The sequence below is a fragment of the Caretta caretta genome, chromosome 20, assembly GCF_965140235.1.
Source record: "Caretta caretta isolate rCarCar2 chromosome 20, rCarCar1.hap1, whole genome shotgun sequence".
In the NCBI taxonomy this organism is placed as follows: Eukaryota; Metazoa; Chordata; order Testudines; family Cheloniidae; genus Caretta; species Caretta caretta.
This window is the reverse complement of record NC_134225.1, coordinates 6,915,852-6,926,370: the sequence shown is the minus strand read 5'-3', so window position 1 is coordinate 6,926,370 and position 10,519 is coordinate 6,915,852. Positions and strand designations below refer to the sequence as shown.

The following is a 10,519-nucleotide window of genomic DNA, read 5'->3' as shown; positions in this document are numbered from 1 at the left end:
TATACAGCACGTATATCTATTTGCTCTGGAGGGGTTTCAGAGTAGGAATCTGTTTCCAATTAGCTATTTCCACCGCTTGGAATCATGCACTGGAACAAGGATCCCTTCACCCTTAAAATCTACCCCCTCCTGCCCTCCTGCACCCACATCATTAGCCCCAAAGGTTAAGCCCCCTTCCCCGTCAGCTCCTGGCCTGGTTGCATCCCGGAGATCTTCCGTCTCCACCTGTTGACGGGCCCCAGCGGCGTCAGATCGCAGCTCACCCTGGCACGGCTGACTTTGCTTTGGCACCAGGCGGAATATTATTAAGAGACTGTGTGTCAGAGCGGGGGGAGCAGGGCAGGAGGTGGAGTTTTCAAGGCAGTTTCAAAGAGCCAGAGGAAGAAAACAGCAGCGTAGACCGAGGAAAAGCTGGAGGGAGCGGTGGGGACCTCATGGGCTGGGGTAGTGGCTCCGAGTGCTGGGGACACAACTGCTGTCAGCCAACCGGGGGGAGCAAAGGCAGCAGAACAAGAATGCAACTGACCAAGGTGAGTTACCGAAATCTGCGCATCAAGGGGGAGGGGGGGAAGGGTCAGATCATGTGACGAACAGCTTTTGGGAGGGAGGAAGCGCTGCAGGGGGAGGGGGGCGCAGAAGTGTGCGTGGCTGCGAGGGGTTCGCCGTCAGGCGGTGGGAGCCGTTGTTTTGCAAAAGGCGACGAGATCTAGGGGGTTAAACAGGGGAAACAGGAGCCGGGAACTCCCCGGATGGGCCTCCGATTCCCAACATGAGTCACTTCCCCTCGTGGTGCCTGGCCCCCCATCTGCACAGTGAGGGTCCCAGCTCAGAAACCCCCGTCCAACAGCTCCTGAGGAGAGGGGACACAGGGACTGTTGTAATGGAGTGGAGCAGGGCCCAGCCAGTCCTGTGGCCAGCACCGGCTGGTTCAAAGGCAGGGGCAGCACTCCCCAGTATGGACAATTATGCTATAAACATTGCACCAGGGAAGAGCCTTTCTGACCCCCTGGGACTGGCATATGCCCTGAATTAAATCCCTGGATTTACATCCTGGCTAATAACAAATACCAACTAGGACCAGTGCATGTTCCCCCACAAACAGCCAATCCGTTTGTTTAAACCCTAAATTCCCAGCCGTATCATGAGGCGGTGAGTTCCACAGGCAGATTAGGATGGAAGGATGCGCTGGCAAATGTTCGGAGGACAAGAAGTGCTGAGTGTGTTCCAAGAGGAGAGGACCTTGCTTTCCTCCAGCCTTCGGGGCTGCCAGAGGGGTTTGAGCCACCCCTCCCGCGGACCGTGCGATGGGGGCGGGCGGGCTGCCGTAGCAAGGAGGCAGCTGTGTCGGGGCTCCCCCTTGCACCCGACATGATGGGTTTAAGCACCAAGCTGCGTCAGGGAGTTGAGAGCGCTGATGAACTTTTCCAGCTGGGAAAATAAAGCCCCTCTCTGTGCTGTTTGCATGCTCCCCAGGCACAGGGCCTACCCAGGGTTTGTGTTCCCCCTGCCTGCATATTTTAATTCCTCCCCAGGCTGGGAGCTCTCGCTTTCCCTTTCTCCAAGCCTCTCTCTCCGGCCTTCTTGGCACCCTCTGATTCGGAGGGCGTTCTTTGCATTTTTTGAGGTTAAAACCTGATTTGAGGGGATTTTGCGTGTGTGTGTGTGTGTTTGGCCGGAGCAAGGGGAGCGGAGGGCACGTGGGGGAGATCCGGTCGGGGATCCTCACAGACGTCTAATTCACGATGTGGGGGGGGATGTGTCAGGTATCGCTGATGGAGGGGCTAGGAGAGGGAGCGTGGAGAGAAGTGGGGACTCCAGGGCTGGTGGAACAAGTAGCTACTAGGAATCTACTCTGCTGGCAGGAAGCTACTGGAATTCAGCAGGACCAGCTGTTGGAACCAACAGGCCAGAACTGCCCCTGGAGATGATGGGGAAGCAGCATGGTCTAGCAAAGGCGGTGTGATATATTGGCTAGAGCCTTGCTCTGGGAGTCAAAACCCTCCGGGTTGTCTTCCGAGCTTCACCCCTGATGTTAGATGAGTCGCTTCCCTGCTCTGATTGCCTCAGTTTCCCCTCCCCCACTCTCTGTCTGCGTGGATGGTAAGCTCTTTGGGGCAGGCGCTGCCTCGTGGGCAAGGGGGCTGTAATCTCTGTTGAGTGTAATGCAAATCGCGAGTGATTGTTGTTTTGTTTTAGTCAGAAAGTTATTGACTGGATTTGCAGTCTGCAAACGGATCACAGAGCCTTAGGTATAAGGACAGGAGATCCCTCAGTAGAGCTAAAAATGTCACTAGCTTGAGCACGGCTGCTGAGTGGAACACGAGTTGCAACAATGTGTCATTTCATCTCTTCTCAGCCAATAGAAACAGCAGCTGCCTGGGGTTTTAATGAAGTCACAACCCTTTAATGACTGGGCAGAAATGGACGCACAAGAGGAAAACAGCCCTTCCCTGCCTACTCTGCACCCACCCTCTTGAGTCCTTGACGTGAGCTCTGTGATGTGGGGCAGAAGTCTGGGGAGACCTGTTCCCAGAGCTGCCTCTGGCCCGCTGGGTGATGTCAGACGAGTCGCTTGCGGTTTCTTCCCCTTTGCTACCCTGGGGGGCAGGGACTGTGTCTGTGGGGCCCTGATCTAGTCCCTGGGGCCTCAAAGGGGCTACTGCCATACAAATCACTACGAGCAGCTTGTTCTCCCATCACGGGGAGCTGGAGGGCAGGGCAGTGGGGCGTGTGGGAGTACAAGCAGCGGCTCAGGTACCCAGGGAGAGGCCGACCCGATCAGCAGGGAGTGGCTTTGCAGAGTCAAAGTTTGCAGGAGAATTTCAAAGGCCTTGTTTATACTTGGGACTCAGCGCTCAGAGGCCAGGAACCTACGCAGCAGACAATGGATCGCACCAGCTGCCCGGGGTTAGCTGCACCAGGGCAAGCCGCAGCTTGGTCTGCGTGGGGATCTGTCACACCCTGTCCCTGACTCAGCACTTCCTGCAGCAGAGCCCTCCACATGCCATAATGTGGGGCAGTACTATTAGCCCCGTTGCCCCAAGGGGGAAACTGAGGCACGGCACGGCAAAGTGGCTTGCCCAAGGGCACACAAGACATCTGCAGCAGAGCAGGGAATGGAACCTGGTGCCCAGCCATACCGCCAGCCCATGATGGCTGCTGGCCATTGTCTGAATTGGGGCTAATCCCCGGTCTAGACATGGATTTCGGGAGCAGCCTGGGGTGTGTGCGTCAAACCCAGGCATGGTCTCCCAAAGCCCTGTTACCGTGGCGTAGCCCCTGGTCATTTGATTTCATCGCCCTGCAGACTTTGTCTATCTGACAGGCAGGAGCACGAGGCGGGAGCTGCCAGGGAAAAAGATCTCATGGATGTTGCAGCAGTCGTAGGGTAAGACTGGCTGGCTAGGTGCTTTCCATGGGCCCATCAGCTCAGCATCTGGGCGTTTTACAATCATGAATGGATTTTATCTTCACAATCTATTACCCCATTTAGAGAGGGTGAAACTGAGGCCCGGACAGGGGAAAAGAGAGATTTTGAGATTTTTCAGATGCCTAGTGGATAGAGCCCTGGGCTGGGACTCAGGAGACCCGGGTTCTCCGCCTGGCTCTGCCAGTGACTGTGGGCAAGTCACTTTGCCGCTCCGTGCCTCAGTTTCCCCCTCTGAAAAAATGGACTGTAATTCTCTTTGCGCTCCCTCCCTCTCACCCCCCGCAAAGACATAGAGACCCTCAGCTGCAAGATTTCAGAGTAACAGCCGTGTTAGTCTGTATTCGCAAAAAGAAAAGGAGTACTTGTGGCACCTTAGAGACTAACCAATTTATTTGAGCATGAGCTTTCGTGAGCTACAGCTCACTTCATCAGATGCATACCGTGGAAACTGCAGCAGACTTTATATACACACAGAGATCATGAAACAATACCCCCTCCCACCCCACTGTCCTGCTGGTAATAGCTTATCTAAAGTGATCATCAAGTGTGGTTTTTGGAGGGGGGTGAGGGGGTGAGAGAACCTGGATTTGTGCAGGAAATGGCCCACCTTGATTATCATGCACATTGTGTAGAGAGTTGTCACTTTGGCTGGGCTATTACCAGCAGGAGAGTGAGTTTGTGGGGGGGGGGGGGGGGGTGGAGGGTGAGAAAACCTAGATTTGTGCTGGAAATGGCCCAACTTGATGATCACTTTAGATAAGCTATTACCAGCAGGACAGTGGGGTGGGAGGAGGTATTGTTCTATGATCTCTGTGTGTATATAAAGTCTGCTGCAGTTTCCACGGTATGCATCCGATGAAGTGAGCTGTAGCTCACGAAAGCTCATGCTCAAATAAATTGGTTAGTCTCTAAGGTGCCACAAGTCCTCCTTTTCTTTTTTCAGCTGCAAGAGGCTCTCCATGCAAAGCAGCATCCCCCGTGTCTTCTGCAAACGAGCTGCTGGCGTCATGTCTCTCGGAGCTAGCGTGTCCGGCCGGAGGGCGGAAGGAGGCTTGAGGGAAGAAAGTGCTTGGGGGGTAGAGGGCCTTATAGGCCCAGCTCCTGTGTGCAGTGGCATATGCACTAAGTCCAAGCCAGGACTTCGCACAAGGCAGCTAGGCCCAGCAGCGTCCATAACGAATTATCGAGCCCAGCCGAGCCCCTGTCCCTTGCCTACAACCAGGGTCTCTGTCGGGCTGTGGTGGGGAGCTGTCTGTCGAAGGGTTAATGCTGAGCCCAAGTTGGTTCCAACCCAGAGACTTAACCTCTGGGTGCCCCTGTGGGAGCTGAGGGGCTGTGAGGGGAGCTTACACAGTGGGCTGGACACAAGCGCAGCTGCGCCGCCCCCCCCCGCCCCCAGCCCAGCCAGGCCCCCAAGGCTGCGAGGCAACCAGAGAGGTTTTTTGGGAGGGAGTCGGGATTTTCCACCCCAGAAGTTGCCATGGAGGAGGAGAAAGACAGAGTGTGGGTGGGGGGCAGAGGCTGTGCTGACAAAAGGGTGACAGACTGGAGGCCGTGGGGGCTCCCCCGTACGGACCCCGGGGTGGGCGAGGCAGCCTCTGAAGGGGGACAGACAGAGTCTGGGCCCCAGGGAGAGCAGAGACCCCTCACAGCTGAAGAACGGGGGGGGGGGGTCCCCAGCCCATGCCCACCCCCTACCCCTAGACCCCACTCCACTCTCCACCCCAAGGCCCTGTCCTGCCCACCCCCAGGCCCTCCCGCTCCCTTCCCAACCCTTCCCCTCCCAGCCCCAGCTTGTGCCCAAGCATCACCCTGGCCCCTATCATTTCCCCATGGCTCCCAATGCCCCAGCCCCTGCCCCATTTCCACCCACAGCCCCCCTGCTCCATTCCCAGCTCCTGCCAGGCCCACATGGAAGCGTGTGCCTGGGGGTAAACCCAGCCAGGCACCGGTGCCCACCCTGCAGTGAGCCAGACCGGGCACAGCGGCTGCTCTGACAACCCCGTTGCTCCAGCCTGGCGCTGCCAGAACATCCTGGAGCCGGGCCACGCGCCTGGCAAAGCCAGGACCCCCCTGCTCAGGTTACTGGTCCCAGCCGCCCAGCTGCCCCCAGGCTCTCCATAAGAGAGCAGAGAGGAGCCTGGCTAGCAACTGGTTCCCGGGGTCAAGGGCCCAGCAGGCAGATCCAGGGGCATCGTGCTAGCCCAGCCTCTGGGGCAGGTCGCACCTATTGCGGCTACTGGGACCGGTGGGCCTGGCTGGCCCCTTCACCGAGGGGCCTGGGGCCAGTTACAGTGGCCGGGGCGGGCGGGGTTAGAGCTTTTCCCCTGCAGCGTTTCACCTTGGGATCAGCCCAGGACTGTTCTGACCCCAGTCAGCCAAGCTGCCGCAAAACCTCCTCTCTCTCGCCACAAGCCCCTCATCCAGCCCTGCCCCCTGTGTGCCCAGCTGGCATAAAGGGCAGCGTCTAGGCCCAAGGAAGAGCAGAGACCCTCCCCCCAGCTGGAGAATGGGGCGGAGTCCCCAGCCCGTACCCACCAACATACCCCTAAGCCCCAGTGGGCCAGTTAGGGCCCAACTGAGACCCAGCAAACTCATCTCATGATGTCCCCCCCGCTCCAGTGTTCCCAGGCTGCAGAACAGACTCAGGGCACTGGGCTGCCAGGGAGCTGTGCCCCAGGCATGGATCTGTCTCTGTCTGCACTCCGTCAGCTGGGAACATGAATGGGGAGATTGGGGGGAAACCTCCTCCTAAGCCAGCCTCAATCCCAGGAGCCCATGCCATGCTCTCGGGCCCTGCAGCCCCCTGGGCATGGCTCCTAACTCCCCCCCCCCCGCCCCTCCCAGGTCCTGGGGAAGCTGGATCCAGGCCAGAATCCCAGCAGCCAGCACAGAAAGACTGGCCCCGCTCCAGCTCTGATAACAGCCTTCCCCTCCTCGGAGCAGGAGCGTTACCCTGGCATGATGGAGTGACAGTGGCCAGGACACCGGATGCAAACGGCTCAGCCAGGCCCTGCTCGGAGAGGGGGTTGGCCATGGCAGGGCTAATTGCCTGTGATGAGCCCATGAAGGAGGTGGCTAGGCAGCCAATTCCCTCCCCCACATTTCCTTTCCTCTGATATTCAGCCCCAAGGGAGCTGCTGCCAAGATAATAAATATGTTCAAAAATCCCCCTGAACTGGCAACAGGCCCTGCTCGATCACAGCAGCACAACAGAGACCGGGGCCCTGGTGTGCTGGAGGCTGCAAGCCTCAGCTGGCAAGCGGGGAAACTGAGGCACAAAGCGAGGCAGGGCCAGTCTGGGGCTGTGGCAGACCCGAGCCCAGCGCCCAAGTCTCCTCCTTTCTACTCCAGTGCCCTGCCCACTGCACCACACTGTCTTCCCCTCTGCTCAGCTGTTGCACACATCTCTGTGCGCCGGGCACCTTCCGAAGATGTGGCATCCTGAACCGCAGGCGGGCAGCCCCTGGGTCCCGCCACCGATCTCCAAGCGCTTTGCCGATGGGAAGTCCCGCCACGCCTTAGAGAGGGGTGGACGCCAAGGCTCAAGCTGGGAAAGGACCTGGCCAGGGTCACACAGTGAGGCACTTGCAGAGCTTCAGAATCCTGAGCTTCCAACGTCCCCCACGCCAATCACTAGGCCCAACTCCCCTCCTCGACCTGGGACGAGAACCCAGGAGTCCTGACTTCCAGCCCCCTACTCTAATCACTAGACCTCTCTGCCCAACGAGAGCTGGGAAGAGAATCCAGGAGTCCTGACTCCCAGCCCCCTGCTCCAATCACTAGACTTCTCTGCCCTCCTAGAGATGGGAAGAGAACCCAGGAGTCCTGACTCCCAGCCCCCTGCTCCAATCACTAGACTTCTCTGCCCTCCTAGAGATGGGAAGAGAACCCAGGAGTCCTGACTCCCAGCCCCCTGCTCCAATCACTAGACCTCTCTGCCCTCCTAGAGATGGGACGAGAACCCAGGAGTCCTGACTCCCAGCCCCCTGCTCTAATCACTAGACCTCTCTGCCCTCCTAGAGATGGGAAGAGAACCCAGGAGTCCTGACTCCCAGCCCCCTGCTCCAATCACTAGACCCCGCTCCCCTCCTCGAGCTGGGATGAGAACCCAGAAGTCCTGACTCCCAGCTCCAATCACTAGACCCCGCTGCCCTCTCAGAGCCAGGAATAGAACCCAGGCGTCCTGATCCCCCACTCACTGCTCTAATCACCAAACCTTGTGAGACACAAACAGCTGCTGTGCTCTGATGCTGTTCATTCGCCTTTAGCCTTTGGCTGGGTTCAGGGCGGCAGAACCAGACGGGGTTTGTTTCATGCCCTCTCCCAGGTAGCAGCCCCCGGTTAGAAAGGCCGGTACGTAGACTGGCAGCTCTTTGGGGCAGGGGCTGTGTTTATTCAGCCCCTGGCGCACTGGGGTCTTGAGCTGAGATTGGGTGGGGCGCCGATAATCCAAATAATAATAAAATTGGAGCCCCTTTGCCCGCTGCGTCTCACCCCCGTGCAGTTTGGTGCCTGCCCACAAGGTGGCGCCCCGTGACCTGCGCACAGAGCCCAGGGGCTGATGACGGCACCGAATTTGCTTCCCTTTGGACTTTCACTGGGGCGTCCTGCCCCACTGAGGGAGCAATGGGGCCAGATCCGCCCCCCCACAGCCCTGATACCCCCCCATTCCACCTTGGAAGAGGCGTGATGCAGCCTGCTCGCCGCGGCCCCGTGGTTATACAGACCTGGAGCAAAGGGATGAGGGGGGCTGCAGGGAGCACCCACTGTTTGGTGATGCCCTGGTGAGCGTGGATCAGCCTCTGTTGCTCCAGCCACTCGCGGCCACCCCTTGGGCTTCCCGTCCCACTTGGCTGAGCTGGGGCCCGCTGGCTCCAAGCCGTGGAGGTCACAGGAAGCCGGCAGAGTTCCTCCCAAGTGGTGAGTGCTGTGGGCCCTGCCTTCGCCTGGGAGAGCGAGTCAGGGCCACGCCGGGCATGGGGATGGGACGGCGTCTCTGGGGAGGGGAGGGCGAGATTTGGGAGTCAGCAGGCAGAGCGGGGCCTAGGCGCATCTTGAATGCCAACTTGGGGGGTGTTCAAAGGGGGTGGGAAGACAGCACGGAGCACCTGGGTGCCCTGGCAACCACAGCGACATCCTTGCTAAGAACTATATTAGACCAAGCAGCAGTGTGGTCTAGTGGGCAGAGCACTGGGTTCTATTTCTGGCTCGGTCGGTGACTTGGGCAAATCCCTCCCACCGCTCTGTGCCTCAGTAATCTTTTTACTACTGACCGCAGCACAAAAAGCGGGAGTGTGCTAATAAAGTCTGCGGATGATACAAAGCTGGGAGGAATTGCCAATACAGAGGAGGACCGGGATATCCTACAGGAGGATCTGGATGACCTTGTAAAGTGGAGTTATCGTAATAGGATGAAATTTAATAGTGAGAAGTGTCAGGTCACGCATTTAGGAATTAATAACAAGAATTTTAGTTATAAACTGGGGAGGCATCAATTAGAAGTAACAGAGGAGGAGAAGGACCTTGGAGTATTGGTTGACCACAGGATGACTATGAGCCGCCAATGTGATGTGGCCGTGAAAAAAGCTAATGCAGTCTTGGGATGCATCAGGCGAGGTGTTTCCAGTCGAGATCAGGAGGTGTTAGTACCGTTATACAAGGCACTGGTGAGACCTCATCTGGAATACTGCTTCAGAGGAGCAGCCCTGTTAGTCTGTACCCCCAAAAAGAACAGGAGGACTTGTGGCACCTTAGAGACTCACAAATTTATTAGAGCATAAGCTTTTGTGAGCTACAGCTCACTTCATCGGATGAATACTGTGTGCAGTTTTGGTCTCGCATGTTTAAGAAGGATGAATTCAAACTGGAACAGGTACAGAGAAGGGCTACTAGGGTGATCTGAGGAATGGAAAACCTGTCTTATGAAAGGAGACTCAAGGAGCTTGGCTTGTTTAGGCTAACCAAAAGAAGGTTCGCAAAAAGAAAAGGAGTACTTGTGGCACCTTAGAGACTAACCAGTTTATTTGAGCATGAGCTTTCGTGAGCTACAGCTGCTGTAGCTCACGAAAGCTCATGCTCAAATAAACTGGTTAGTCTCTAAGGTGCCACAAGTACTCCTTTTCTTTTTGCGAATACAGACTAACACGCCTGTTACTCTGAAACCAAAAGAAGGTTGAGGGGAGATACGATTGCTCTCTATAAATATATGAGAGGGATAAATACCAGAGAGGGAGAGGAATTATTTAAGCTCAGTACCAATGTGGACACAAGAACAAATGGATAGAAACTGGCCATCGGGAAGTTTAGACTTGAAATTAGACGAAGGTTTCTAACCATCAGAGGAGTGAAGTTTTGGAACAGCCTTCCAAGTGAAGCAGTGGGGGCAAAAGACCTATCTGGCTTCAAGATTAAACTCGATAAGTTTATGGAGGAGAAGGTATGATGAGATAACATGATTTTGGCAATTAATTGATCTTTAACTATTCATGGTAAATATGCCCGATGGGATGTTAGAGGGGGTGGGATCTGAGTTACTACAGAGAATTCTTTCCTGGGTATCCAGCTGGTGAATCTTGCCCACATGCTCAGGGTTCAGCTGATCGCCATATTGGGGTCGGGAAGGAATTTTCCTCCAGGGCAGATTGGCAGAGGCCCTGCGGGTTTTTTGCCTTCCTCTGTAGCATGGGGCACGGGTCACTTGCTGGAGGATTCTCTGCACCTTGAAGTCTTTAAACCACGATTTGAGGACTTCAATAGCTCAGACATAGGTGAGAGGTTTATTGCAGGAGTGGGTGGATGAGATTCTGTGGCCTGCATTGTGAAGGTCAGACTAGTTGATCATAATGGTCCCTTCTGACCTTAATATCTGTGAGTCTATGAGTTTCCTCTCCCATCTCATTTGGACAGTGAGCTCTTTGGGGCAGGGGCTGTCTATGCAAAACCCAGCGCAAGGGGCCCCTGGCCTCAGCCTGTTGTGCAGGTGACAATGGGTAAAGGAGAGAGGTCCTAAATCTGTTATATGGCCTGGCCCCCGCATCCTTCGTTACTGTACTGCCCCCTAGCTGGGGCCACGAGGGGGACGGGGTC

General features: G+C 56.5%; 1 protein-coding gene across 1 annotated transcript in view; it reads left to right on the top strand.

Annotated features, from left to right (window-relative positions):
• The first annotated feature begins 65 nt into the window (after window positions 1–65).
• The window catches only part of TNS2 (tensin 2), a 56,771-nt gene continuing 46,317 nt past the window's right edge, over window positions 66–10,519 (top strand). Inside the window, exon 1 of the mRNA XM_048834756.2 lies at window positions 66–530. Within this exon, the coding sequence (XP_048690713.2) occupies window positions 435–530 (96 nt within the window). The 5' untranslated portion in view covers window positions 66–434. The remainder of the gene's footprint in view (window positions 531–10,519) is intronic.